Here is a 24569-nt window from a genome sequence, read left to right as displayed (position 1 = left end):
TTAATTCAGTTTGTCATGAGGGTTTGGGCTTCAGGACATGGTGCTGACAGGCATTCACTATTTTGAGGTGTCCCTGAGCAAACATTAAACCTCAGTCAGCTCCATAGACTGTTTAAAAAAAGTGGATGTAGCCATGGTGACCTCACCCATTTGTATGTGGACTTTTGAAACCTCAAGTTTGGCATTTAGGCGGTCGCCATCTTGTTTTTGGGAGCCAGAAGTGAGCATATTTGAACAAGAGGGTGGAGCTTGGGAGGGAATACATTGCTACGCTGACAAGTCAAAGTGGTAGCAACCTGTCAATCACAAAGTCGCCACAGAGTTGCATATCCGGCTTTATTGTCTATTTGACTCTAAATGGGACAATAATGTACAAAATGAACGTCATGGCGTATTGAAGACTTGAAAGCAGCAGCTGAGCCTGTAAACTCATTTGGAAAATGTTTCCTGAGAAAATAAATCAAGTGAGAAGTAGGGTCACTTTCTTACTGACTTGTGAACAATTTGACTTCTTTTTGCAAGTAGTAGAGTCTCCCCCTGCTGGTCAGTTTTATTTAAATGAATTCATTTATTCAGTCATTTTCAAAATTTTTATCCTGTAAGGGGTCGCGCTTGGTTATGTTTGGCCAACAAATGTGCATGGTTGGGGTTTTGGGGAAAAAAAAAATTCAGGGTTCGGCTTTATAAACTTATGGAATGCAAACGCCACTCTCGAGTGAAAGTCGGTGGTTAAACTTTTCGCCACCTTAACGTTCCTTCTTTTTCCACCGCATTTCCCCCTGATGCCGCCACGCACTAGCAGCGTATCATGCCTATCATAAGCTGCTTTTTGCAGCTGAGACTTAAGGGATGTATATTTGATCCTAAACACAATGTATTTAAGATGTTAACATCTGTATTAATATTAAATGTCTTAGTTTGAACAGTTTACTCCTCAGGGTAGTCATGTGGCACTTTATTTGTATGGAGCTTCTTCCATGACGAACAAAGTTCTGCGTTGCACATGGTCAGTATATTGGCATCGATGCAGGCTGGTTGTGCGGGGATTTATAACTCACTTCCACTCCTCACTAGCTGGTTTAGGATGGCACTCAATATGGCAGACCCTCCATGTAAACACAGAAACAGAGTGAAATTGCTAATTCTTTTCAGACTACCAACCTATACCATGGACTTCTACACTACAAACACTAAGTAAGTCAAATTTTACATTGAAGTTCAATTCCTTGGGAAAGATGATCAACACTGCAATAATTTCATTTATAATTGTCATATCTTTACTTTATTGTACACTTTTAAGGGAAACTTTAAAGCATTATTATACACCAATAAACACTCAGATGTGAATCTAGTCTTCTAAAAAGTATCATTTTATTTTCATAAGATTAAAAACAGCTGACACAAAAAGTACTAAAATTTACATCCAACATAGGTGACACTTAACACCTTGTGTAATCTTAGCAGTACAGTGCCCTTAAGAGAATCAAAAATCAAATACAATCACTTCCTGCTGGCTATCCTCTTGGATCTCCTCAGACCAGGGTCTCCAGTATCACCTGCAGCTACAGCAGCTTTCTTTCTGCCCTGCGAGGGAGCCACGGGCCGAGCTTCCCCAGTTTTCATTTGACTTTGAGCGTTTGGTTGTGGCCCCCTGGCCTCTTTAGCAGACTTAGGCGGCTTCTCGGTCTTCAGAGTTTCAACTGTGTTTTGATTTGCATCCTTCACACTGGTCTGGTTGTCTGTGTGTTTGCTCCTTGTTGATTTACTTTGGATTGTAGCATCTTGTTGCTTCTCAGTTTTAACAGTTTTTGTTGGTCCTTGACTTTTTGTTTGTACTTTAGCAACTTGCAGATCATCTGATACTTCTTCTGCTTCCATTTCTGGAGCTTCTTGGGTGTCGATCTGCATTTGAATAGCTTTATGGACTTCCTGTGAAAGCACAGTTTTTCTTTTAGGGTACAGCAAATCTTTACAAGCCTTCGGTTACTCAGCCAAACCCTAAAAAATAATGTTGAACAAAATTCAATCAGATTCTTACCTCCTGTTGTGAAAGGTCCGATTGCAGGTCCAATAACTCCCTCATTAACATCTGTATCTTCAGCTGAAAGCAGATGCAAATTATTCAAGAGCCACACAACAATAAAATGAAACAAGTTGGAGCCTGTCGTACCTGGTCACGGGCAATTTTCCTTTCAAGTTGAGTTCTCTCTTTAGCCTCTGTCTTCTTCCTGTTTTCAAAGAATCCATGTTAGTATCCTACCCTATCTACACTATCTGACCGTGCACTTTCAGTGCCCTTGGCGAACTTCCCTTGTTGCTGTTGTGTGTTTGAGCTTCCTACCAGCTCATGAATGCACCACAAAAAAGACTACACACCTATCTTTTAAAAAGGTGGTGTTGTACTCAACTGTGCCTTTCAAATGATCCTTTAAAGTGCATTATTGATCACCTTCACTGACTCAAGATTTGAGCACACAGCAATGGCGGTTTTAGGCGGGGGCCAGCAGGGGCCAGTGCCCCCGTAACTCCGAGTCCGCCCCCCCCCTGTGGCCCCCCCGCCGAGGAGTCGGAGGGGGAACGCGGAACTAAATCGTCTCAACAGGTTGCCGGTCGGACCACTTAAAGAGGCGCACCCAGTGAATCATGCAGAATACACCACACAAGAAGGAAAAGGGCCTGAGTTTTCTAGTGTTTAGTGTTTCCCATACATTGACTAATTTGCCCTGCCACAGTCTCCAAAAAATGGCCAGATATAAAATGCCTCCGGTAAATGAACGTCACTCTGTAGCGCACCGGCTGGAGCTCCTACTGGGAATTCTTCGGCTCCCCCCTCCCTCCCCCTCACCCTCCCCGGCCTCACCACAGACGTCGCTCTCCTAGCGCTAATGTGAGCCTGAGTTGATAGAGCAGACCGCATTTCTAAGCGGAATATTGAGGAATAGTGACATCCACTTCGTGAGCATTCTTGAAAACACCCAGAAAACATCAGTAGAGAATTGTGTGGCTGTATTTAAGACAACTCTGAGCCTGCACGGCAACACACAGCACCATTGAGGTAAGCTCTGAAAACTTTTTCCTTTTCATTTGACTCATGCCTGTCACATCATGTTTGTGTAGTGATGTGAAATACGATCCGGAGTTTTCATGGGTCTTTTATTTTGAAAATCGACTGGATACTCTCGTCTTTTCTGCGCCTGACTTCCTGTTTGACTCATTTGGTCTGTGCAAATTGACGCGCCGTCAGAAATAGATCCGGCGCGTAATTTTAGCGGAGCGGAGCGCCGAGCCGCTTCTAGGCCGCGGCTGGTGGAGCAGCTTCTTAAATGGCTGCTATTAGCTCCAGCACCCGCGCCTCGGCCGGATCGCGCACGCCACGGATCCAGTGGGTTGCTATAAATGGGCCTGTCCCAGAGGCATTCAACTACCTGAGGGCTTTTGAAATGCTCTGATTCAGGGTGCTGTACTTGCAAATCGAGAGGGAGGGAGGAAAGCAGTAATTTGTGCCTGTTTGTGTGTAATTTATTTGAATCTCACCTTTTGTTTTCCTTTCGTTTTGCGTATTTTGTATTGTTTTGCGTATCTGGAACTGTACTTGTGAGTGTGAGAATTTTAAAAGAATATTTTGTCTGCACATGATTTTAAATATTAAAATAGCCCTCCAGAGGCAGATCAGTACGTCTGTCATTTTTCTTTTGATTACTGAAATGTTTAACCACTAATACTTGGCCGTATTTTAAGTGTAACCCTTCACCATAACATAGTACAACTAGTGTTTTTATCAGTAAAAATGGAACATTTTTCACACATAAAAAGCACAAAGATGTTGAAATCTAGGCATATTCTGCCATCATAACTTTGCTCTCAGAATTCACCAGATTGATGCCTTTAAATCAAATACAAAATTTTCTCCCGGGGGAGCATGCCCCCGGATCCCCTTACACATATATATATCTTATTGTTCAGACTTAGATATTTGACCGCACTTGTATGTGCCCCTGTATCAAAAGGACTGGCCCTAGCTTGGCCCCCCCATTGAAACTGACCTAGAACCGCCACTGGCACACAGCTTAATTATGCAAACACTTACTTGTTTGCCAGCATCTTCTTCATCTGAGTGAGCTCAAGCCTCTTGTCATCAATGGCTCTCTGGATGTTTTCTGGTGTCACCATGGCTAGGAGAGACTTTCCATCTTTATCTGTCAAGTCTGTCGACAGCGATGTCATTTTGATTACTGCCTTTGCCCACGCAATGACATCTTCACAGGATGGGAACTGACAGAAAAACCAACAGGTTCATCGGGAGCTGCAGGATAAGTTTGTTCTTTCCAACTTCTCACACACGTTTGTGATTATGTGCTGTGTTTTCATGTTTTTCTGTTATTCTGCAGGCTCAGTGGGCTTGTGTTTGAAGCCTGTGAATTTCCGTTATCTAACAGACTGTAAATGCCAGAGGAATGCTCTCAAAAGATCCATCATCCTCAGCTTCACATTTACAATTTTTGGAAAGTTTTGGAAAACAATGCTATTCTGAGGCAATATAAAATGCTAGTAAGAATACCTGTACCAGACACATGCTTGAACATTCAGATAAATTATTGCCATGGATGGATTACTGGACGGGCCTACCAGGTACAGGGGCCCACAGGCCCAAAATGTCAGGGGTTGGCTGGCCTTAGCCTTAAAAATGTTCCAGAGCATCAACACACGTAAATCGACGAGGAAGAGACTCACAATGACGCAAAGAAATACAAAATGGCCACAAAGAGAAACAAGAAGACCACAAAGAAACCCAACTACAAAATGAAGCAAAAGGACTTCAAACAGACAAAAATCTCACAAAGACACAAAACGACAAAAACAGGCTAAACTACAAAGAACAACAAAATAACTACAGAGACACAAAACGAGGGAAGCAAAATGACTACAAACACAATAAAAAAAAAAAAAAAGACTGACTCAAAACAACTACAAAAGACACACAATTTCCACAGGGACACAAAACTACAAAAAAAAAAAAAAAAAGCTCAAAATGACTACAAGGAGACACAAAACAACTTCAGAGCTTCAAAATAAACATAAAGAGACACAAAAGACCCATTTCAACCAAGCAGTACGGTTCAGTTCGGTACACTTTTTTTCTGTTTCCACTGTGAAAAGTTGTAGATGGAACCAATGGTACCATCCCAATTTTTGGTCACCCTTCTGTTGGGGTACCTAGCACATAGATCTGGTACTAAAAGGTGGAGCTGTGAAAACTGCAGTCTGTTGATTGGTCAGTAGATGACAGTCACACTGCTCAGGGCTGAGTTGTGGCTGGTTTTGTAACTATTGTTCATACCATGGCAAGTCTTACATATTTGACTGCCGGCATCTTTTGAGGTGGAATGTTTACTTGTACCACTAACTATGAGTTGACACAAATAAACTACAAAGAGATATAAAACACATACAGAGAGAAGCAAAACAATAAAGAGACACAAAATTACCAAAACGACACTAAATGTCCAAAACCAGACACAAAAGGTTTGTTTTGACCACAAAAGGAAACTAAACCACCACAAATCTGTGTGTCTGGCTCCTGTGTATGAGAGGTGGTGGGGCCTTTTGCAAGTCTGTGCCCAGGGGCCCACTGTCTTACAATCCACCCATGGTAATTGTGATGGTAAAAAGAAACAGAACTACAAGTAATCATCAAGTGGCTGCTTTTTGATAAAAACCTTTGTTAACCTTGAGTTGTGGTACTTTTATAAATCAAGCTGAAGATACTAGGAACTCACCTTTTTGAGTTCAATCAAGTGCGTGTCCCTGCAAACACATGTCTGATCCAAATGCATCTTTTCCTTTTGCAACAACCTCTGCAGCTCCTCCAGTTCACCCTGAGGACAGCCAAAATATCCCACTGCATCAGCACACTGCCTTCTCTATACATCTATAGATGTATAGAATGTGATTGAATTGAATTGAGTGATTGAATTACCTGCAGTTCTTTGTTAATTTTCTCTGCTTTCATCTTTTTAATAAACTCCAAGTCATCTGGTGTCGCCTTATACCCTTTCATCCCCTTCAGCATGGAGCTAGAGTCATCTGAAAGGTTTGAGCAAAATGGGGAAAAAAAGAATCAAATCAAGAACATCTGAGATCTGTTTAGATCTAAATGTACAGTATGTCTTTAAGATGTGTTTATTCTCTAAAGAAACACACAATCATACAGTAACACAAGTGCTGTTTAAATCATTTGGTACCTGGGTTTGGGTTGAATTCAAACATTGTGTTTCGGTGATCCCCATTTTGATCTCGACTATCTGGCTATCAAGAAAAAATGATTTGAGTATGTGTCATAGAGATGATATACTGTTTGGTAAAGAGAGGCAGAGAAACAATTCTTATACCTCCATATTCTGCTGTGGTTCCTCCTGATCCTCATTTGAATCTTCATTAGAAAAATCCAGGTGTTTGGTTGCAGTCATCAATGGAGGAGTCCTGTGGAGCTGTCGACCAGTTGGGATAAAATTCCCTGAAAGACGGATGTCTTTCAAAGTCAAACACCTGTCTGACATGTCTTAGGTTTTCCAAAACAAAGTGCAACAAAAAGCTTTAACACAGATCTTCTGATGTCTTGTTCACACAGATGGAGTGGCTGTGCTTTCGAAAATCACCGAATGATTGCTTTCACCTGTGGGTCAAAATCAGCTGATTCCTCCTTTTGACCACGAGATGGCGACAGATCCTTTTAAAGCACAGGTAAATATGTTGGAGCCATAGGAATATAACTTAGTGAGCTTTGCTACTATTCCTTCCTGTTCGTTTCTCTTTTTTCCTTTCTTACTGCTGCTCCTATGTTTAAAAGGCATGCCAGCTTGGTGGACTTGAAGATGTGCTCAGCTTGGCAGTCTTGACAGATTTTGCACCTCAACTAGATACTGTATGGTGTCATCTTATCATATGATCAAATAGAGACTTGACAGGAGGCAACATCAATTACTCAGCAATCATTATTGCATACCTGTATATGACAAAAATGTCAAAGAAATAAGAAATTATTCATTTAATTGAATTTTTTTTAACATGTAGTTCATTCATGATTTTTCTAGTTTGTGTAGAACAAGCAAATCATTTTGTTACAGACGACTGACTATTTTACAATTAAATAAAATAAGATAAAATTAAAAAATGAAATAAAATAATTTGCAAGCAAAAAAATGCAAGAAAAATATGATCTCATAAAATATGAGCATTTAAAAAAACTTTTGTACAGATCACACATCTCAACAGAATATAATTATTAATTTAAATTTGCTCCGCTTTATACAACTACAGCTTTAGAATCAAATAAAGTACACTTTGGTAAGAGTTAGATAGATATCTGTTTCACCTCTGCAGAAGTCATACATAGTGCAGATACACTACATGTATTAACAGGAATGCAGTCACCATCTAATTCTAGACAAGAACTTGCTGTGTGTTTGATTTTCTTTCTTCACGCAATGTTTCACAATCCCAGTTCTCTCTTCAGTCCTGCTTTAACTGCACACAACAGACAGACAGATAGACAGACAGGCAGGTGTGCAGACAGACAGACAGACAGACAGACACATGGACCCAGATACAAAATAGCCAGATAGCCAACCAAACCCCTGTCTATCTTTAAACTGAGCTGCTGGTGTCACAGTCCCACATGTTTGTGGAGCTCCACGAACTCTAGAGGAGAGTGCTGAGTCGTAAATACCTCTGGTTTTAAACAGCCCGCTCCCATAATGCCGAGGGAGAGAGGAAGGAGGAAGAGGTCAGAGAGTGTGTGTGTGAAATAAACTGGTGCGTTATGACACTGACTTGGCAACGACCAAGTGGAAAACATTTACATGGCTTTATATTGCAGCTAACAAATCATTCCTCTATAAAAATCTAATTTGAAATGATTTTTCTTATCTCCTTCATACCGACAATTCCTGTTTGGTGTAAGTGTGTCTTTCTACCATGTGTCTGTTTTTTCACTGGGAGGAAATGTTGAGCAGGTGGTCCACTGTGACTTTGCTGTAACTGTAAACTTGTTTTGTCCTTATAGATGAAGTAGAATGTATTTTTGTATCAACATATATAAAAGACCACACTACAGCCTTAGTCCGACAGAACTAGTGTCACCAAGGGACTTCATGTGATTTGAAAATTCTCCCTCACGTCTGTGTTTTAAGCATCGCATTTTCACAAGATAAGCCTGTGTTTTACTCTAATTTGCTGACATTAACTCTCAGATATGATGTCAAGGCTCTGCTTGGGTAAAAATAAATGCCTGGGAAAGACTTCCCCACTTCAGTGACCACCACAGAAGTCAGACAACAGAACTCTGACAGTATCGCTTCACTCTCCTCTGATGGATCTGAGCTTGCTCCCTCTGTGAATGGGTCACCATGGTGTGTAGTGAGATAAGTCTCCTGAATTTGCACCCAAAATGCTGTCAATATGTTAATTAAAAATTGCCAACACAGCCTACATGATTCTGGCCTGAAAAAAATAGCAGAAAAAAAGGTACAGACAAAAAACAAAACAAAACACACACGCAAAAGTCATGTTGTAGGGACAGTTAAGGCAAGCTTTATTTGTACAGTACATTTCATACACCAGTGCAATTCAAAGTGCTTTACAGAGCAGCAAAACATAAAACATAATAAAGGATGTAGATTTACAATAAAAGAATACAGAGAAAAAAAATATTAAAGGTAAAATTAATTCTAAATGATTTACAATAAAAAAAACAACTTTAAAAATAGCAAAATCGCAGACAAGTGATTTAAAATGGAGTTTGCTAATGTTGCAGTGGAGTTAAAATCAATAAAAGTCTTTGAATAATAAAAATTACAGTGCAGTTAACATCCATGTCTGTTCAGACTCATATGTAACCATGACAGCAGACGATGCTTCAAATATGGATGTTGCTGCAAAGAAGTTGCATGTTCTAAAATGTAGATGCTTAACACATTTTCCCCTCAGCGACACAGAACATTTATACAGTCAGCACAGTTTCAAGGTCACCTGTGACTAGAGTCACCAATTTAGTATCTGACCAAATGTCACAGCCTTAAATTATGGCGAGAACAGTGTTTTTGCAGAGCATTATGATGTCAGAGTGAAGTTGACTTTTGACCTTTTGGATATTATGTGAGAAGACAGCTGATGAGACTCCACTCAAATAAGGCTGCAGGCCCTGATGGTGTCAGCCCCAGGGTGCTCAAAGCCTGTGCCCCCCAGCTATGTGGAGTACTTCAGCATGTCTTCAACATGAGCCTGAGTCTCCAGAAGGTCCCCTTGCTGTGGAAGACATCCTGCCTCGCTCCTGTGCCAAATACGTCGCGTCCCAGTGGCTCCAAGGACTACAGACCCGTGGCATTGACCTCCCACATCATGAAGGCCCTGGAGAGACTCGTCTTAGAGCAGCTCCGGCCCATGGTCAAGCCACTTTTGGACCCCCTCCAGTTCGCCTATCAGCCCCAACTTGGAGTTGAGGACGCCATCATCTACCTGCTCAACCGTGTCTACACCCATTTGGATAAGCCGGCGAGCACTGTGAGGGTCATGTTTTTTGACTTCTCTAGTGCGTTCAACACCATACGTCCAGCTCTACTGGGTGACAAGCTGACAGCAATGCAGGTGGATGCCCCCCTGGTGTCCTGGATTGTAGACTACTTGACTGGCAGACCACAGTATGTGCGCTTGCAACGCTGTGTGTCAGACAGAGTGGTCAGCAATACTGGGGCCCCGCAGGGGACTGTCCTCTCTCCCTTCCTCTTCACCCTCTACACCACGGACTTGACCTGCCATCTTCAGAAGTTTTCTGATGACTCTGCTATAGTTGGATGTATCACCAAGGGTGATGAGGATGAGTACAGGGCTGTTGTGGATAACTTTGTCACATGGTGTGAGCAGAACCATCTGCAGCTCAACGTGGCAAAGACAAAGGAACTGGCGGTGGATCTGAGGAGGACCAAGACACCGGTGACCCCTGTTTCCATCCAGGGGGTCAGTGTGGACATTGTGGAGAGCTATAAGTACCTGGGGGTACACACTGACAATAAACTGGACTGGGTTAAGAACACTAATGCTCTCTACAGGAAGGGCCAGAGCCGTCTCTATTTTCTGAGGCGACTGAGGTCCTTCAACATCTGCCGGACTATGCTCAGGATTTTCTATGAGTCTGTGGTGGCCAGTGCTATCCTCTATGCTGTTGTGTGCTGGGGCAGCAGGCTGAGGGTGGCGGACGCCAACAGACTCAACAAACTGATCCACAAGGCCAGTGACGTCGTGGGAATGGAGTGTGACTCTCTGATGGTGGTGTCAGAGAGGAGGATGCTGTCTAAGCTACGAACTATCTTGGACAATGTCTCACACCCACTCCACCATGTGCTGGTCAGGCACAGGAGTACTTTCAGTGGGAGACTCATACCACCTAAATGTACCACTGAGCGCCACAGGAAATCATTCCTGCCTGTGGCCATCAAACTGTACAACTCCTCCCTCTGAGTGGCCCTGTGACTATTTCACACACTGCAATAATTTAATCTAACTTGTGCAATAACCCCATTCACCCTGACTGTATATATTTTGTTTGTGTAAATAATCTTGTTCAGTTTACAATATATATATATGTATATATATATATATTTATTTAAGTTTATGTTTGTTAATAATTCCTGTTTATTTAACTCTATATTTGTTAATACTAATGTTTAAATTTCTTATATTTTCACGTATCTTTCCTCTCTTGCAAGGAGCAACTGTAACATAAACAATTTCCCCTCGGGGATCAATAAAGTATTTCTGATTCTGATTCTGATTCTGATATTAAGTAATAATTTCATTATTTTAACCTTTAAGGCATTTGGTAGCAATTTTGTCATAATTAATGAAGAAATTCTTGAGTTATGGCCACAACATGTTTTGCGAGGTCACAGTGACCTTTGACCTTCTACCACCATATTCTGATCAGTTCATTCAGGGTCAAACGGTGCGTGTTGAGTCCAAGGGGATATTTGTGCCAAATTTGAGGTATTCTTGAGATAACACGTTCACGAAAAAGAGATGGATAGAAGGTCACAGTGACCTTGACCTTTGACCACTAAAATCTATTCAATTCATCGTTGAATCTAAGTGGACGTTTGTGTCAAATTTGAAGAAAGTTAGAAAAAACAACAACCCCGAATGACCAAGATGCCGATTCACACATGACTATTAATATCACATGACCTCTGTGTTTGGTGAAATGTGGTAGGTAATTTGCTGTAGAATATTCGCTCGACAAATAACCATGGCAGCTTTGCATAAGATTTAGATCACAGACAACTTTCGCAATTATTACAAATCACTAGAGATCTCCAGGTAATACCAGCCCCATGCGAATAGAGATGAAGTCCGAAAACCGCTCTCCTGTCCAGTTATTGTCTAATCCTGCCTTAGCAACCGTAACTAGGCATAGGAGGCCTGTCAAGTCAGAAACAGAGGACTCATTGTTTTATTGTATCGTCACTGAAAATGGATGTATATGAGAAGTGATTATGTGCCACACAGCCATAGTAACAGTAACTAGCTAACACACATCACTCAGTTCATATAAATTACTTAAATAAAGGGACAATGGGACGTTTTTCTTTTCCTGTTGTACATTATTTCAGATGTTTTGAGAGTAAAAACCCCAAATGACACCCAACCCTCCTTTGCAGCACAGGCACATGCACAAACACCCTCAAACCCCACTTTCACTGACATCAAAATCCTCTCAGACATCATTCAGACCATCACACACTTTCTGAAAGCCTGCGCACACACATGCAGCAATACATAACAAATCCACAATGGCTATTGTGTCCTGTAAAAGCTCTCCAGCGCTCAGAGAAGTGTCCCAAAAAGGCCATTTACAGCTGCTCAGACATGTAGTGTACTGAACAGGCAGAGCAGACAGGTCGTAAAGGGACTGATAAAACAGCACCCTGGTGACTGTGGATGGGAGACAGAGCGAGGATTGGACAGAGACAGGTGTCCTGGCTTACTGAGAGACTAATGGAAAATGGGTTAGTGCCATTAGAGAGGGAGACAAACAAAAGAAATGATGTCATTTACTGCAGCTCAGTATAGATAGATGGCTTTGAAAGTGTTTGTGTCTTACTTTAATAAACAAACAAATCGTGATGCATATGAGAATCACTGTCTTTATAATAATGTTGTTGATTTAATGCACCAAACCAGATTACATAAGATTTTCAGAGTTTTTATTCAAGATTTCGGCCTGTAAAACATCAAGCTGGTTCCCAACATTTTTGACTCATGACCCCTTAAAGGAATACTTCATCCCCAAAAAATGATCATATGAATGTCAATTACTCACCCAGTGTTGCGTTGAATTTGTGAGCGTGAACTTTGTGGGCAGCCTGCACAAGTTGTGTGAAAGTTTGTAAACTGGTGTTTTGATATAGTTGCTGTTGTTAAACGTGGACCCCTATGACTTTAGTTCAAGAAGAATATTCTTCATACTCTGCTACTGATGTTCCTTATGTAACGTATGTGATGTATACCATGGGAAATTACATTACGTTGGCAACAATCATACTTATTTCAAGCCAAACCATGATGTTTTTTCAAAATCTTGGCATACTTTTATTGGCTTAACCTCAGGAAGTACATTCAAAACAAAGTCTTTTCCCTTCATTTGAAAAAGACTACATGCATTTGATGGTCAGAAAATGTACATTTCCTGTGAAAACAGAGGTTTATCTTAAAAAGACACAATGCATGTAACGAGCAGATGTTAACATGCTGTCCCTGAGCGGGGTCCTCTCATAATTCCGACATCCCATTATTCCGACATCCCATTGTTCCGAAATCTCAATGTTTCGACATCGCATTGTTCTGACCATATTAAACCCATTGTTACGAAGTCCTGTTGTTCTGAAATCTAATTTTTCATTGTTACAAAATATCTGTTTCATGGTTAAAGTCTGGTTAGGTTTAGGCACAAGAACTACTTGGTTAAGGTTAGGAAAAGACCATGGTTTGGGTTAAAATTATAACTTTCAACATCGTTTCTACTTTCTCAGTACAGGGCGACTGTTGTCGTCATGGCAACAGTAAACAACATGACAACACGGTCTCATGCTGTTTTCCCTTGCTGCTTGCTTTTTCAACTTTTTGCATTGCAACGTTGAGATTTTGGAACAACGGGACTTCAGAACAATGGGTTTAATATGTTTGGACCAATGGGATGTCGAAGCATTGAGATTTCGAAACAATGAGTAATTTTTGGAATAATGGGATGTCAGAAATATGACATGGCACCTCCTGAGTGTCCCAAACTGACACTAGAGGGGTACCTAGAGGGTCACAGTTTTTTTTTTTTAAAGATATTTTTAGGGCTTTTTTTTTTTGCCTTTAATGATAGGATGGTTGTTGTAGCGTGAAGGGGGGAGAAAGAGGGGGGATGACATGCAGCAAAAGGGCGTAGGGTGAAATCAAACCTTGTGGCTGCTGCAGCAAGGACAAAGCCTTTTTACATGGGGGGCACCAGGTGAGCTAATGTGTGCTCCCCTAAAGGGTCATAGTTTGATATGTAGGGCCACTGACCAAGCACTGGTATTTGACCACATGGGAGTGAGAATGTGTTTATCTGTCTGTCAGTTGTGACCAGTTCAACAAAACAGTGATTTTTTTCCTTTACTTTACCTTTAGAACCATGCAGAGGTGAAGTCATCTCGTCATTGACTGACCCCAGTTCACAACAGGTAACCACTTGTTTAGATAATGATGTAACTCACTGACTCTGTACTGTATGATAACAATGATGATGCAGGGTGAATAGCTCAGGATAAATTTAAAACAGCTGCTGTGATTTTCCACATCAAAATTAGAAAACAAAGGCAAAGTACAGAGACATAACAATGACAAAGTCTCACCAGTAGTTGTTTGAGAGCTTTGAGTAATCTTCCTTGGCCTGGTTGTCTTCATCTGCTGAGACATATCATGCAATATGATCATATTGCAGAACAGCCACTGCTTGGACCAATTATGTCCAAGGTCAACAATGAACTCTAAATCTAAACTTTATTATACTCCCTATTTTGGAGTGAAAAGACAGCTTTTTATTAAGTTCACATTGGTCCAGACTCCAGGGTAATCTACGATAAAGCTTTCTAACTTTGATTTATTTGAACATATTATTCCCCACTTAACCATCTCCCCTGTCTTTTGTCTTAAAATCAATTCAAAAGCCCTTGAAGTAAACAATCTACATGACTGAATATGGTAGTGAATGAACAGGATCAGAGTAAAGTAACAGGATACTCACACATGTGCATATACATGTCTTCCAAATCATACACACACACACCCTCTCACAACCATCTGCAAGTGATGAGAGATGGCTAGCTGGAAACTTCTGGGCCTGCACTTTCTGTCGTGCCGCTCTCAGAGCTGTCAGTGAGGTTAATTTTGTGATGTTTGTGATTAGTGACCAGTGTAAAGTTACTGCATGCTTCAGAACATCCCAGGACTGACACTGTGAAATATCTGGACTTGGCAATAATGTGTGTTAAAGCTGCTTTTTCAATTTCCCTTCATCCAAACAGCCAGCATGTCAGCATGATATGTGGCCGGGCACTATCAATTTGTAATGGCACCTGATGGCATTGGGGGAACTGCGGCCGGACAAAAGTGTAAATTAAGGGGAGGAAAAGTCGGCTGGGTAGAAGGGGTGGTAGATGGGTCCAACAATCACTGACTTTCACCCGTGAAGTTTCAAAACTAAACTGAAAGGAAAACTCACCTCTGCTGTCTTCAAAGCCACACTCTACTGACAAAAACAGTAATTTTACCTCACTGAACATGGGAGTTGCTGGTCTAACAATGCCTTTATCAGTTAGTTTGTTTGTGTTATCATGGTACTGTGGTGTTTTTAAAGGTTAGTTTGGATTCACCAAAGTCACACAACAACACAAAGTACAGATTGAGACAGCGGTAAACCAGAAGCTCCTGTGTTCAGCGAGGTAAAATTATTGTTTTTGTCAATGGAGTCTGGCTTTGAAGAGATACCGTAAGTTTCACTTTCAGTTTAAATACTAAGGTTAAAGTAGATAAATAAGACTTGGATTATAATGTACAAGTTGTGTGAGAATTTGTAAACAAATGTTTTGATAGAGTTTTGGTGTTGTTAAACATGGACCCCTATGACTTTACCTCATCAAGGATTTGTGTTCTTCATTTATCGTGGAGGCATGTGAGAAAAGCATTGTTTTCTTCACAGATTCAGAGAAACATGGGGTGAGTAATTAATATACAAATGCTCATTTGGGAAGTGAAATGTTCCTTTAATACAGACAGAAATATACAGTGTAGGTTTTAAGGCAGTATATTAACAAAACAACATGGTTGCTCATTAAGACTATACTGTCCATAGTGTGGGTGTATGTGCCATCTGTGATTAGGAAACTTAAGTCCTCTATTGTATCCTTTATTGCTGTTTAGTCTGCTGGCAAGATCATTTGGGAAATTAAATTAATTAAGGCTGCAAGATACTGTTTCTGGGTATTGCATTGATTATTTGAGTGGGAAATAAAAAAAAAAAATCACGGCTCTTCTGAGGTTGAGATCAGCCATAAAAACCTTCCATGCACAGTGTAATCCATAGCACTACTAAATCCTTGTAATTCAGAGGTTCTGTTTGTCTGCATCTGCAGACATTTTCTCCTCTGATAAAGAAACTCCCTCACTCCAGTGAGTCCTGCCTGTGATTGCTCATCTTCGGAGCTCTACTAAGAGTGGAAATACTGTGTGAATAAGCTTGTATCTTTACTGGAATCTCCTCTTAAAATTGTGGGAAAATGCAAAATGGTACATCAAATCCAGAAATCACTCCACACTGTACTGTGCAGAGCTTTGTGGCTGCTGTAATAGATAAACAGACAGAGCAGTACAGGCTATAATTACTACAGAATAACAAGAATTGACAGCAAGAGTGAAGGTGTGAGAATAAAACCCTACATACTTTTGGCCCTCTGTGACATATCATGATCTCCTAGTGTATAGTTTCACATACAAAAACCATGCATCGAGTTTTTATACACCTCTACAGAGCTTTGCAAATCCTCACACGCCATTTGTTATTGTTACTTTCACTGTGCAAGGTTTAATTTGCTGTTTCAAGCAAGTAAAGTCCACCATCTATTTGAGCTTATTGTAAATGTATCCAGTATTATTTTTTTTACTTTGAGGCAATTGTTTTGCGTAGGTGTTCGCCCCTTTTCATGAAGCTGCAGTCAGAACAGCTGAATCACTTCCCATATTCCACTGTAGGCTGGGAAACCCATGTTTCATAAAGAAGTATCGTTTTCTCCTCGCTGAATCATTTCCTCTGTCCTCTACATAACTAGCTCTGAATCCTGTACCATCTGTACTGTTCTGCACTGCATATTTAATCTACAAATCTCTCAAAACCTGGATATTCTCTGTGTTTAAAGTGACAAATTCATGAGGAAAAAACTCACAAATTTACTTCAGAAAGTCAGGTGACTTATAATAAAGAGCAATGAAGTCCATGCAGGAAGGAGGTTGTTGTGGATGTATGGGTCAAGCACAGGGCTTTTAACTAGGGCCACTGGGGTTTGGGTCCATGCAAGTCAATGTTGGCTTATTATTTTTAGACTTGGTTAACATTTTTTAGGACGCAAGTTTTTAGGACGCATAAAGCTGCAGCACACTGTGTACATAAGCTGGGACGAGCAAAGGACTTTGATAATTATGAACTTTCAATCAAGACGTTTCGTTATGGTTCAAAAATACTTCCAAAATCAAAGCTGACGTTACTTTGTAACACGTTACACACAACGTGTTAACGTGTGTAACGCGTGTAACGCGTAACGCGTTACACACGTTAACACGTTGTGTGTAACGCGTTACAAAACGTCAGTTTTGAGTAACCTAACTACTTTTATTGGGTAAAAAGTAGTGTAACGCTACTACTGAAAATATGGTAATGGAACGTAGTTACTTTGTCAGTTGGGCACAACGTTACTTTTCCCGGGGACAGATTTGACGGTGACACTGCCTGTCTGCCTCAGCTGCGCACTAGGCAGGAACTGTGACAGTTGCCATGTCAACAGTACAGACAGGAGCGCCAAAATCAAGAATCGAATGAGGAATATGGAAGATACACACGCCTTCTCGGATTATTTTAATGATTTGTCAACCGAAGACAGGTTATCTTACTGTAATAAGCTAACAATTAGCAACGGAGTGAGGTTTCCTGACCCATACTTAATGTCGGGTCAGTGGGTCACTGACCCAACGAAATGGCCTAAGCTACAGTGGCCGGACATTTTTTTATATCTTGTGGAGAAACCCAGCGTTTATACGCATGAAAAACTCAAGGCATATAATCCCTTGATGTGTATAATTTTGTACTTTGCGGTCATGTCCAAGATATTGAATACCGGGATTTATCTGATGGTTTTTGTGCTCTACTGCTGAGCCAGCGACAAGGACACAAAACAGTAACGTTAACTAATGTACAAGACCTGGGCGATTCTGAACAAGTCGACCAACTATATACTGACAGCGAACTGCACTTGTATGGCTGGGTAAGTGTTGTTTAATGTAACGTTAACCTCGCTAGTCAGACTTCAGACATGGGCAACATACGACCCCGGAACCTCAAAGGAAATCAAAACGACCCCCAAAACATCAATAAAATGCAGCACTGTGTTAACAGAAAACAGAACAATCATAACCTGCCTACCTTCCTGGCGCTGTGTGAACGGCCGCCTGTTGCAGTAGCTCCTATTTTGTGTATTTTAAATTGCTGCTGTGACATTGAAATTTCCCCCCCGAGGGGTTAATAAAGTACCTACTGTACCATACCAGAAGAGAAAATGAATTAATTTATTTGTGCAGGTCTGTAGCTTACTGCAAAGTATGAGTCTGTTACACAAACACAGTCTCACAGTTACACACGTAATAACAGAACAGAAAATGATTTATTCATGAATATGACACTATTTGTTCAAAGATAGTGTCTGTGAATATTAATATTTTCCTCATTCAGTGATGCAGCAGGTCTGGCAAATAGGCTATCAGTAGTAGTAGTAGTAATCTGTCATGTAACAAATTCATGTAGCCTAGTTAACACAAATTAACTCTCACTCTTTAATTTTTATTTTATCACCAAAGTGGTAAATACCAGTGGGAAACTCGGATTTTTTCACATTTAGGAAATGAGATGGGGTTCTACCCAAAGTCAAGCACCATAAAAGTAACGTAAAAGTAACGAGTAACGTAAAAAGTTACTTTTCACAGAGGGTAACTAAGTAAAGTAAGGGATTACTTTTTTAAGAAGTAACGAGTAACGAGCAAACACTACTTTTTAAAAGTAACTTCCCCAACACTGAAGCTGACACACATCCGCCTTTACTTACTGTCTGATTTACTCTACTTGACCCTGACTTTTGCACCCTGACCCTAACCAGTCTCACTCCTCTTGCCTCAACCTAACAACCGAACCAAAGATGGAAGCAAGTACTAGCCAATAAGAGTGAGAGTAAAGTAAAAAGTAAAGTAAAGTAAAATTTATGTACACAGTGTGAAGCATCTGTGTACATCCTAACAACTGAAAATAATAGGTCAAATAAGTCTAATAATTAGAAGCCAATATTGACTCATATGGACACCTTAATTCTGTTTTTGACCAGTTCATTCACCTTGACTTCCTCCCAACACAGACTTTGTTGCTCTTTATATTACATCACCTGACTTCCTGGCAATGAATTTGTAAATGTACCACTTTGATCTCAAAGAATACCCAAGTTTAATCTTGTAAATGTAATACTTTAATCTCACACAAGACCTCAGTTTTTTCTTGTGTATTTACCACTTTAATCTGAGAGTATACTCAATGTTTTTCTCGTAAATTTACCACTTTAATCTTAGAAATTATATTCCGAGAATTTGCTGCTTCCAGCTTTCTTAAATGTGAGGATTTGACGGTCCTCTTTATCATATGACAGCAAACTGAATCTCTTTGAGTGCTAGGGAAAAACCTAATTTTCCCTTCTCCAACAACTCACACCAATTCAGCATGTCTGAACTGCCATAAGGGGAGTTTATAGTGTGTGAAAGAGTAATTGTAAAGCACTCAACATTGACTTTCATGCCACACACATGCACAGAGACACACACACACCTGGGTAAATAAAGGTGAAAGAAAAGAGGGTTGACCGGGAGATTTACGGCAGCGTGTGAAGGAGAGGGCCCACTGACAGCTGGAGGACTCTGCTGAGTCTTGACGCAATTCCGGTCATGCACACACCCACTGACACACACATAAAGAGACGCACATTGACACGTATCCATAGGTCAGTCCTTATTAGGTTATATTGCTCTGATATTTTTTTAGTCCAAAAGAAAGACAGACTTTGAAGCTAATTCACAGAATAGCAGTTTACTTTAGCCCTGCATGCCTTAAAGCCGAACAATCCCCAGAATTCTATTAAAGCTCTGACGTCTGCTGAGAGAAAGATGCTGCCTGTGACTCAACAGTCTGTGACCCTCCTTCGTCTGACTGCATCACAAAGTAACCCAGTTTTGCGGTCGACACTGAAAATGCTGAGTACCTATTTTTGGTGCAACCCCACCCACTCCAAGGTCAAAAATCACTTGTTAAAGGGGAGCTCCATAAATTTTACACATGAATACTGCCTACAGGGCTTACAGAGTATACTACATATGTGGGTTGTATAAAGTTCCCCAGAGGGAGCTGCGCAAAATATGATGAACTACCCGAATTAATGTCATTAAAGTCAGCGTCAGTTGGGGATGAAGACTACAAGTTTGAAAAAAATCTGGGGTTGTGGAGTCAGAAAGACGTAAGCTCAGACCTCTGTAGGCTGCTGCTTATTTCTGTTTCAGGCTATAACTACTAACATAATGTCACATTGTTGAGGTCTTTGAATGGTCCCACCACCCGAGTTGGGAGTTACTCTTCTGACTATGTTCATGAGCTTGTAAATCCTGTCCTGGAAGCAACACGAACTCCTCTAGGGCTGTACCCAAATATTCGGATATTCAAATATTCGTTTCTATGTGTAGGGATTCGTTATGAAAATTTGGTATTCTATATTTTTGTTGTTTTTTTTTTTAACATATTTTTTTGGTGCTAAATGTAGTCTTTTTGTTGTTGGTAAATGTAGGTTATCAATAAAAATCACAACTTTTAAATTGCATTGTTAAAAATGTGAAATATACTGTAGTATAGCCTACCTGGGCTTGTGCACACAGCACGCTTGAGCACATCCGTCTGAGGCTGTGGATCACTGCCAAGTTTTACCACTTTATCACTATTCCCTCTAACTTGTAGCTGTTTTTTCGTTATCTTTTGAATTTAATATGAATTGTGGAACCGTTTTTGTCCACGTTTGTTTCCCCCATTTTGTACAATAAATTATTGTTTAAAGTTTCAACAAGTTTCTTTTGGAGTGCGTGACACAAGTGTGTTTTGAAAACGACCGCGGACTGTCACCTGCTCAACGCATCAGTACCTTTGGATGCCATGACAGTAATAGCCAATAATGTCAAAATATCATTTACAGACTGATTTAACAGACAATCACTGCTACCCGACCCGCAGGTCCATTTGCGGGTCCCGTGGGTTACGGGTCGACCCACGCAACATTACTCAGCTCAGTTTATAAAGGCTGTACACAACAGTAATGCTATAGACATTATATTCAGGCCAGCAAAACCATCAGCGCATCGGCTCTACAGTGCACGGCACTGCTGATTAACCATTTTATTGCAGCACAGAGTGTCTGCTAGCAACCAGTTACTTGCAGAGGCTTCCTACAACTTGTTTCAAGGGTTCCGATTTAATCAGAAGACAAATTAAACAGGATGACTAGCCAATGTGAAAATCAAAAGAAAGCTTAGAATAATGTACTGAAGGAGACTGTTGTGCCATCACATTTTTTTGTGGTTTGAGAGCAAAGATCCGGTCGCCGCTGTGCAAAACTCCGCAATACGATTAGGTCCGAAAAAACCCCAGAGTCCGCCAACAACCAACGCACCCAGGGTACCTTGCACATTGTATCAAGATGTGGAAAGTCCATTGGTCAATATGTGACGAGGTCGGACTGAGAATGTGTTGTAGTGACACCTCACAGGCAGCCTGTCACTCAAAGCAGCCCTGCCCTTAATTACTTAAGCCTTAATAAAGTTTAAGAATTATATAAAATGCAGCCCCCATACAGTTGTCATACACAGGGAAATTTGCGATAGAGACGAAATCTGTTTTTTTTTGCCAGGCTGTAAACATGGTTTTTTTTTCTGCTGTAAAGTTTTTTAACATGGGGGTCTATGAGGACTGACTTGCTTTAGGAGCCAGCCTCAAGTAGCCATTAGAGGAACTGTGCACCATTTTCAGCCGTGGAGGTTGCAGCTTGGTTTAAACAACACGTTGGGAACTGTTGTATTTGCATGACAATTAAGAGCTATGGATATATTAATATTGCTTTACTTGATGTGTAAATTAATAACTTTTGTGACTAAACTTGGTCACTCTAGATCAGGGGTCAGCAACCTTTACAAGAGCCATTTTTGGCCAAAAAAAACCCCAACCCACACTCACTTACATTCCTACAACAATAAATGAAAAATATAGCTGCGAGCGGCAATCTGCGGGTTCTAACCTGTTCCGCCCCAAACCAGCCACCATGACCCTCACCACCCACCGTGACCCTCATCTGCCGTAGTGCAAGACATTCCCCACTCTGTCCCTGAAAGCTCCAAGCAATACATACTCTTTCCAAGTCACACATTTCTTGAAATCGGGTTTTCAGCTCGCCTACATGCTAATAACTTTTGTGGTATACTTTCACATGGAGACTCCATTCGAACATCAAAACAGAAATTGAAATTTTACCTATTGATCTGTATTTCAAAGTTTCAGTAGGTATTTTAGTGTTTAAGCAATCACAGTTCCATGATCATGATAATTTTGGGAGAAATCTGGAGATAATTATAGCGCCCCCATAAGGCCGATTGGGACCAAATGTTTTGAGCAGTATTTGGATGTCATTTATAGTCCATGTACCACGTTTCATGTCCCTAGGTCCTTCCAGCTGGTCATAAATTAATAAAACGCAAATTATGACGGTTAATGACGAATAGGCCACGCCCACTTTCACCTATCAACACTCAAGATGGCACTCAAGATATTAATTAATAACCACCCCTAGAGCACGCATACCAAATTTGGTGAAATTCCATCCAATGGTCTTTGAGATACAGATGTGTGGCATTTATAGCGCCCCCTATAGGCTGAGCTCAAAATGCTTTGGTAGGCAGCTTCAAAGTCTCATTGTGGACCCCCCCACCAAGTTTGGTGATGATAGGTCAAAGGGTGTGGGAGTTATGGCCAATCAATGCTAAGCTCCGCCCACAGCCAAGATTCATTGGTCCGTGGCGGCCATGTTTTTTGACCAATCTGGCTCATTTATAATAGAAATGAGTGTCTCGGTCCCCCGATGCCTCATACCAAGTTTGGTGTTGATAGCACAAATATTTCAAAAGCTTATTCATTTTACTGTTTTTAACATTATTAAAATTAGCAAAAATTCTGTAAGGGCGGCATTCATGGTGCAAGAGGCTTTTTTGTAGAGGACTATCAGGAGGATGTGTGTAAAATTTCAAGTCAATAGCACTTGTGGTGCGGCGGACAGAGCCTTTCAAGCTTTACACTCTATGTTATAGCGCCCCCATAAGGCCGATTGGGACCAAATTTTTTGAGCAGTATTTGGATGTCATTTATTGTCCATGTAACACGTTTCATGTCCCTAGGTCCTTCCAGCTGGTCAGAAATTAATAAAACGCAAATTATGACAGTTAATGACGAATAGGCCACGCCCACTTTCACCTGTCAACATGGCACTCAAGATATTACTTAATAGCCACTCCTAGAGCATGCATACCAAATTTGGTGAAATTCCATCCAATGGTCTTTGAGATACAGATGTGTGGCATTTATAGCGCCCCCTATAGGCTTCAGCTCAAAATGCTTTGGTAGGCAGCTTCCAAGTCTCATTGTGGACCCCCCCACCAAGTTTGGTGATGATAGGTCAAAGGGTGTGGGAGTTATGGACCATCAATGCTAAGCTCCGCCCACAGCGAAGATTCATTGATCCGTGGCGGCCATCTTTTTTGACCAATCTGGCTCATTTGTAATAGAAATGTGTCTTGTCATCCCCCAAAGCCGTGTACCAACTTTGGTGTTGATGGAGTCAACATTGTAAAAGTTTATGTCATTTTACTATTTTTCAAATTATGCAAATTAGCAAAAATTCTGTAAGGGCGGCATTCATGGTGCAAGAGGCTTTTTTGTAGAGGACTATCAGGAGGATGTGTGTGTAAAATTTCAAGTCAATAGCACTTGTGGTGCGGCGGGCAGAGCATTTCAAGCTTTACACTCTATGTTATAGCGCCCCCATAAGGCCGATTGGGACCAAATTTTTTGAGCAGTATTTGGATGTCATTTATAGTCCATGTACCACGTTTCATGTCCCTATGTCCTTCCAGCTGGTCATAAATTAATAAAACGCAAATTATGATGGTTAATGACGATTAGGCCACGCCCACTTTCACCTATCAACATGGCACTCAAGATATTCGTTAATAGCCACCCCTCGAGCATGCATACCAAATTTGGTGAAATTCCATCCAATGGTCTTTGAGATACAGATGTGTGGCATTTATAGCGCCCCCTATAGGCTGAGCTCAAAATGCTTTGGTAGGCAGCTTCCAAGTCTCATTGTGGACCTACCCACCAAGTTTGGTGATGATAGGTCAAAGGGTGTGGGAGTTATGGCCAATCAATTCTAAGCTCCGCCCACAGCCAAGATTCATTGGTCCGTGGCGGCCATCTTTTTTGACCAATCTGGCTCATTTGTAATAGAAATGTGTCTTGTCATCCCCCAAAGCCGTGTACCAAATTTGGTGTTGATGGAGTCAAAATTGTAAAAGTTTATGTCACTTTACTGTTTTTCAAATTATGCAAATTAGCAAAAAATCTAGTCAGGCGGAGCTTAATGGTCCTTGAGGCTTTTTTGTAGAGCACATTGAGCTGGACATGTGTGTCAAATTTCAAGTCAATCAGACTTATGGTGTGAGGGGCGTGGCCTCCCAAAAAAGTCATTTTTAAGCCTTAATTACAGCGCCACCATGTGGCCGACTGGACTCATATTTTAATAAAAGTTGATGCACATCATTTCCAATCATTGGGCCAAGTTTCAGGTTTCTGGCTCATTCCAGCTCACGGGAATTTCAGCTCAAGCGGCAGACAACAAAAAATAAAACTGACGTGTGTGATGATCAAACAACACATCCATATTCAATTGAAATCATGTGACCTAGTGAAAGCTTGAGTGATATGTACCGGCTGTTGAGAGGGTCTAAGTGCAGCAAACACAAACAAATATATACTAAGACCTACAAATGTTGAATTAATATCTGATTGTATACATATGTGACACTAATCATATGTGTATTATAACAGT

General features: G+C 40.9%; 1 protein-coding gene across 1 annotated transcript; it reads right to left on the bottom strand.

The window, feature by feature from the left end:
• Nucleotides 1-1477: 1477 nt before the first annotated feature.
• LOC125884997 (uncharacterized) lies at nt 1478-6649 on the bottom strand. The gene is made up of 8 exons (XM_049570349.1): nt 6390-6649; nt 6243-6306; nt 5978-6084; nt 5778-5876; nt 4088-4272; nt 2171-2228; nt 2039-2101; nt 1478-1929 (listed from the first exon to the last, which is right to left on the bottom strand). Exons 1-8 carry the CDS (start codon nt 6555-6557, stop codon nt 1501-1503), a joined length of 1173 nt encoding a protein of 390 aa, XP_049426306.1. The 5' UTR covers nt 6558-6649; the 3' UTR covers nt 1478-1500.
• Between the last annotated feature and the right edge of the window lie 17920 nt (nt 6650-24569).

The sequence above is a fragment of the Epinephelus fuscoguttatus genome, linkage group LG24 (assembly GCF_011397635.1).
Source record: "Epinephelus fuscoguttatus linkage group LG24, E.fuscoguttatus.final_Chr_v1".
Taxonomy (NCBI): Eukaryota; Metazoa; Chordata; class Actinopteri; order Perciformes; family Serranidae; genus Epinephelus; species Epinephelus fuscoguttatus.
This window is presented reverse-complemented; position numbering and strand designations above follow the sequence as displayed.

What these genes read in the sequence shown, in the direction of transcription:
- LOC125884997 (XM_049570349.1), bottom strand. Translation starts at nt 6,557, where the DNA reads ATGTCAGACAGGTGTTTGACTTTGAAAGACATCCGTCTTTCAGGGAAT. An exon ending in TGAATTCAACCCAAACCCAG is followed by an intron (nt 6,085 to 6,242) that starts GTACCAAATGAT and finishes CAAACCTTTCAG; the next exon opens with ATGACTCTAGCTCCATGCTG. An exon ending in CGGACCTTTCACAACAGGAG is followed by an intron (nt 1,930 to 2,038) that starts GTAAGAATCTGA and finishes GTGCTTTCACAG; the next exon opens with GAAGTCCATAAAGCTATTCA.